We start from the raw sequence: 5,940 nt of genomic DNA on the forward strand, positions 1-5,940 counted from the left end.
CAGAGGAGCGTGGGGCCTCCCGCCCGCCCCTTCCCCCTACCGATCCCTTCCCTACCTGATCCGGCTGCACAGAAGATGGTGTCTCTGCTCCATCACACTGAAGGGAAGTCCCAGGATAGCCAACCAACATCCTTCCAGTGCCTGTGAGGGGGACAAAGGAGGCGGGAAGATGTTTAGCCTGTTCACCACCTGGCCCAATCCCAGATGGCGGTCTTCACCTTTAAAGCCCTTGGCACCCTGGGACTTGTCTGCCTCAGAGATGACTTTCTCCCCCAGACTTATTTTTGCTCAGGAAAGAAATCTAGAGAGGCTAACCCTCATTGAGGTTGGAGAGAATGGTCTTTCTTTTGTTACGTCCTGGGGTGTGTGTGCTCCTACCCTTTGGAGCCCCCCCCCCACAGGAAGTTAGATTTTCGTCTCAGGTACAAAACAGATAATACTAAATCCACAGCACATAAGAAGAGCCCTGCTGGATCAGACCAATAGGCCATGTAGTTCAGCATTCTGTCACACACAGTGCTCAACCAGTTCCTCTGGACGGCCAACAACAGCAGGGCCGGCTCGCTCACTAGGCGAGCTAGACTCTCACCTAGAGTGCAGGGCCATCATGGGGGCGCCGGACTGAGCCACCCTCCCCCCTGCTCTTTGCAGGAGCAGCCCTGGAGCAGCCCTGACAAGTGTTTGTCCAGACGCTGCTTAGAGACTGCCACAGAGGGGGTCCTCACCACCTCCCAGGGCAGCTGATTCCACCATTACACAACGCTGTCAAAAACGTTTTCCCAAATATCCAGGCGGTACCTCCCCGCCCCGCAATTCATGGAGGAAAGTCTTCCTTCTCTCCAGGCCCTGCCTGGAGGTTGGCAACCCCATAATGGGTGGGCGCACGGGGGGCGCGCCAGAAGGTAGCGTCACCTAGTGTACAAAAAAACCTGGAGCCGGTGAGCCGGAGGCTAAAAAACTGTGGGCTAGCTCACACTAACTCTGCTTAGAGGGAACACTGGACTAAACCCTCATTGAGTTTGGAGAGAATGGGGCCTTCTTTTGTTATGGCTCCTCCGACCCTTTGGCCTGTGCCCCAGGAAGTTAGATAGGCTTTTTCCCCCCAGGTGCAAAACAGATGATGCTAAATCCAGAGTGATTAACATACAGCAAGCACTGAGAATCACAAAACAGAGGGCCTAAAAACCAGGATCAGAACAGAACCCACCAACCTCACTAACAAAAGGTCAGAGCCCCTATCTAGTCTCTAAGAAATCTGCGACGACCCCCCCCCCCCCCCCCCCGGGGGGCGGGGGACAAAATTGACAACAATGAACAGCCATATGGCTGTTCAAGACCCACTGCGGCCGGGGTGAGCTCCCGGCCCTAGTCCCAGCTCCTGCCCACCCAGCGGTTCGAAAGCAAGTTAAAATAGCGAGTAGAGGTGTGTGGTGGAGGCATTGGCGGCGGCGGTAGAACATTGGCAGCGGTGCGACGAGGCAGCGGCGGCAAGGTCAATGGAGCGAGCCCTGGTGGCCAGTGAGCGCAACATCGAGTGGCTGAGTCGGATGATGGTGGAGCCGGAAGGCGCGTTGACGTGGAAGCGCAGGCGCGCCGGAGCCAGAAATGGACATAGCCGAAGCCGGAGCTGACATGGACCGTGCACTAGAATGGACTCGCCGAAGGTAGCCACCATGAAATGGAAAAAAGTCCTACCCCTGGACACCAGGACGGAAGCGCAGACCCGAAGACCGCCCAGAAGAAGGAGTCGAGCCGGAGAACAGCAAGCCCACCACCTGGGTGCCGGTAGGCAGCCCCGTCCCGTATTATGTGGCCTTAGTTAGGGAAGCAACATTAGAAACCTCTATGTAAACCGCCCAGAGACCCTTTGGGGTCAGGGCAGTATATAAGCCGAATATATAAATAAAAATAAATAAATAAAAAGCAGAAAGGGAATGAACTTCTTCGAGACAACCCAATGTCAGTAGCTGGTATTATATGGAGCTCGGCTGCATGGGCCAAACCAGTGTTGTGGGGTATCCTCGGAGGTCTCACACAGAAAGATGGAGTACTCTCTTTATCAATGTGAGAAAGAGGAGAGTTTAAAAATATATAGGGCATGGTTTCCTGTCCTGAAAAACACAAAATGTTCTATACCTTACAACAGCACTACAGATAAGATTAGAATTTCAACAGCCAATCCATATGCAAAAGAATCTCCTCATGAAAGCTCCTCCATTAGCACGTTCATACCTTGGGGAACACCTACAAGATCATGACTCAGCCCTACCCCACCTTCCTGAGTAGATATAAATTACCTGCCTACCATTTTTGTTCTCACCTTGACGCAGAGAGTACTCCACCTTTCTGCGTTATACCTCTGAGGATGCCAGTCACAGCTGCTGGCGAAAGGTCAGGACTTCCAATGCCAAGACCACGGCCAGACAGCCCGGAAAACCTACAGCAACCAATGAACTCTGGCCGTGAACGCCTTCAACAACATATTGAATACATCATTCTTCATATATGTTTCATATTCTGCTCCTCCTGCCTCCTGTCTAGAACTCAAAGTGCTGGTTTGGATTCCTAATGATGAACCTTTTTAAATGGCGGGAGACGCTCCCGGCAAACACACATCCCCTCTCTGCAGACTAAAGAGTGATGTACAAGCAGCCCTCGGATTTTGGACATATTCCTGAGGAGAAAACAAAGCTAAAAGATGCCCCATTAAATACACCCTCCTCACCCAGCAAAGCAGAACCTCCAACGCTCTCTTGCTTCACCTCACAATAGAGAAATCTCTGCCAAGGGACTAATGGCACCTCCTCTGCTCCCGTCGACAACCCCTGAAACAGCAGAGAAGAAATAAGGAAGGGATTAGAAGAAGAAGAGGAGAAGAGATTGGATTTACACCCCGCCCTTCACTACCCAAAAGGTGTCTCAGAGCGGCTTACAAACTCCTTTCCCTTCCCCTCTCCACAACAGACACCCTGTGTGGTAAAAGAAGAAGAGATTGGATTTATACCCCGCCCTTCACTACCCAGAGGTGTCTCAGAGCAGCTTACAAACTCCTTTCCCTTCCCCTCCCCACAACAGACACCCTGGGAGGTAGGCAGGGCTGAGAGAGCTCTGACAGAAACTGCTCTTATTCAAGGACAGCTTTTATCAGAACTACTGCTTGCCCAAGGTCATCCAGCCAGGTGCAAGTGGAGGAGTGGGGAATCAAACCCGGTTCTCCCAGATTAGAGTCCGCGCACTTAACCACTACACCACAAACTGGCTCTTCTTCCTGGAAGAAGAAGAGATTGGATTTATACCCCGCCCTTCACTACCCATAGGTGTCTCAGAGTGGCTTACAAACTCCTCTCCCTTCCCCTCCCCACAACAAACACCCTGTGAGGTGGGTGGGGCTGAGAGAGCTCTTGACAGAAACTGCTCTTTTTCAAGGACAGCTCTTGTCAGAACTACGGCTTGCCCAAGGTCATCCAGCCAGGTGCGAGTGGAGGAGTGGGGAATCAAACCCGGTTCTCCCAGTTTAGAGTCCGCGCACTTTTCTTGGGGGATTCATGGGAAAAGTGCTGAGAGTCGGTAATGGGCTGGATGAGGGTGAACAGGCTGAAACGTAGCCCTGACAAGGCAGAAGGGCTCTGGGTTAGTAGGAAGGCACATCGGGGACTCGAAAACTTCCTTGCCTCGGATGGGGCTACAATCCCCTGGAACAGTTAGTTTTGCCGCTTGGCAGTGCTTCTTGACACAGGTGGCTGCTGCCGTTCAGAGTGCTTTCGATCAGCTGTGGCCAGTGTGTCAGCTGTGTCCGTTCCTGGTTCAGTCAGGTTTGGTCACAGTGGTCCGTAAGAACATAAGAAGAGCCCTGCTGGGTCAGGCCAGTGAGGGTCCATCTGGTCCAGCATCCTGTCTCACAAAGTTCCTCTGGAGGGCAAGCAACAAGGTGGAGGCTGAGGCCTTCCCCTGGGGTTGCCTCCTGGCTCTGGGATTCAGACGTTTCGTGCCTTTGAATGTGGAGGTTCCCCTCAGCCACCAATGGCTGGTAGTACACTGATAGACAGGGCTATTTTTGGGCAGGAACGCACAGGAACGGAGTTCCGGCTGGCTCCCGAGTTGGCCATGCCCAGCAGGAAATCTTTAGCATAATAGGCCACACCCAACAGCAGGAACTCATTAGGATTGGCTACATTAGGGGTGTGTGGCCTAACATGCAAAGGAGTTCCTGCTACAAAAAAAGGCCCTGGGTTTTGACAACAAACAAGGTAAAGAGAATAAGAAGCAAAAGGTGGGTGTGGCTGGATGACCACACTTCTGGTAACATGGGGGTGTGGCCTAATATGTGAATGAGCTGTGCTGTCAGGGGTGTGGCCTAATATGCTAATGAGTTCCTGCTGTTGGGTATGGCCTATTATGCTAATGAGTTCCTGCTGGGCTTTTTCTACAAAAAGAGCCCTGCGTGATAGACATATCCTCCATAAACCTATCTAACCCCCTTTTAAAGCCGCTTTATTCCTTTGGCCACCACCCCATCCTCAGGCAGGGAATTTCTCATTTTAATCACTCTCTGTGTAAAGTAGGGTTTATTTTTGTCCATCCTGAAACTACTGCCCGTTCGCTTCACGGGTGCCCTCGAGTTCTAGTCTTTTGGGAGAGGGAGAAAAAGTTATCTTTGTCAACTCTCTCCACTCCAACCTCTATCACATCCCCCCCCCCTTAGTAGCCCCTTTTCTCAACTGAAAAGCCCCAGACTCTTCAACCTTTCCTCCAAGGGAAGGTGTGCCAACCCCCTCATCATCTCCTCTGTACTTTTTTCCAGCTCTGCAGTCTCCTTTTTGAGAATAGGTGACCACTGCAGTGTTCCCTCTAAGCTGAGTTAGTGTGAGCCTGCTCACAGTTTTTTAGCCTCCGGCTCACACATTTTTGTCTCAGCTCAGGAAGGGATGGCTCCAGAGCAAACTAATTTATGCAGCAGGCAAGTCACTCGGTTACAACTTTAATGCCAGTAGCTCACAAAGCAGAATTTTCGCTCACAAGACTCCACAGCTTAGAGGGATCATTGGTGACAGAACTGTACACAAATGTTCCAAATGAGGCAGTAATTACCCTGACTACTGACCTTCTCCCAAGCCAAATTTAAGGTGCTGGTTTTGTCCTTTAAAGCCCTATATGGTTTGAGACCAGGGTACCTGAAAGACTATCTTCTCCCATAAGTTCCTGCCTGGGAATCAAGATCACAGAATGTGGCCCTCTACACTATCCCTTTGACCAAAGAAGCTTTTCTGGTATGTACACAATCAGGGCCTCCTTAGTGGCAGCCCCATGGTTATGGAACTATCTCCACAGGGAGGTGCACCCGACCTCTTCACTCTCCACCTTAAGGAGGTAGCTGAAGATGATTGTATTTGGGACGGTATTCAGTTAGTATAGTTTCTCTGCCCATCAGCAGTTTTAAATTGTGGTTTTGATTCATGGCCTTTGACGTGTTTTGTGGATTTTTAGGTTTTATGTTCTGTTTACATTGTCCGCCGCCTTGAGTTCTGTAAGGCAGAAAGGCAACGAATTAATATTTTAAATGAATAAACAAAGAAGCCAGGCCTTTGAGGAGAGGGGAATTATGAGCGTATCCTTTCCCACATTTTCTGCCCTTTGTGATTCCCAGGAGGAAACTCTCTCACCTCGCCTTCCTGCTTCATATTCTCTGCCTGGTTTAGGAGGAAGCCTTTTGCCGGGGGCCCGGCCTGGACACTGGTCTCCAGTCCACATTCTCCGGCCCAGCTCTCCATCTCTGGGGACATGGCAGTCAGGATCTCCTCTTCTTCTGCCTGTTTCCTTGTCAAGGTGAGGGAGAGCAGAGCGGGTGGGGCCACAAAGACCAAAAAGGTGTTCTGTGAGCAGTCAGATTATGCAGAAAGGGAAGGAAGCCGACTAGGAGCTGAGAGTTCTCTCTGTAGGGAA

At 51.2% G+C, this 5,940-nt stretch overlaps 1 protein-coding gene across 1 annotated transcript in view; it reads left to right on the forward strand.

Annotated features, from left to right (window-relative positions):
- Nucleotides 1-1,496: 1,496 nt before the first annotated feature.
- LOC107125732 (zinc finger protein 184-like) overlaps nt 1,497-5,940 on the forward strand; it is a 38,081-nt gene continuing 33,637 nt past the window's right edge. Inside the window, 2 exon segments of the mRNA XM_015429185.1 lie at nt 1,497-1,566; nt 5,645-5,823. Coding sequence (XP_015284671.1) covers nt 1,497-1,566; nt 5,645-5,823 — 249 coding nt within the window.

Source organism: Gekko japonicus, unplaced genomic scaffold (genome assembly GCF_001447785.1).
Source record: "Gekko japonicus isolate JY-2015 unplaced genomic scaffold, Gekko_japonicus_V1.1 scaffold2906, whole genome shotgun sequence".
Taxonomy (NCBI): domain Eukaryota; kingdom Metazoa; phylum Chordata; class Lepidosauria; order Squamata; family Gekkonidae; genus Gekko; species Gekko japonicus.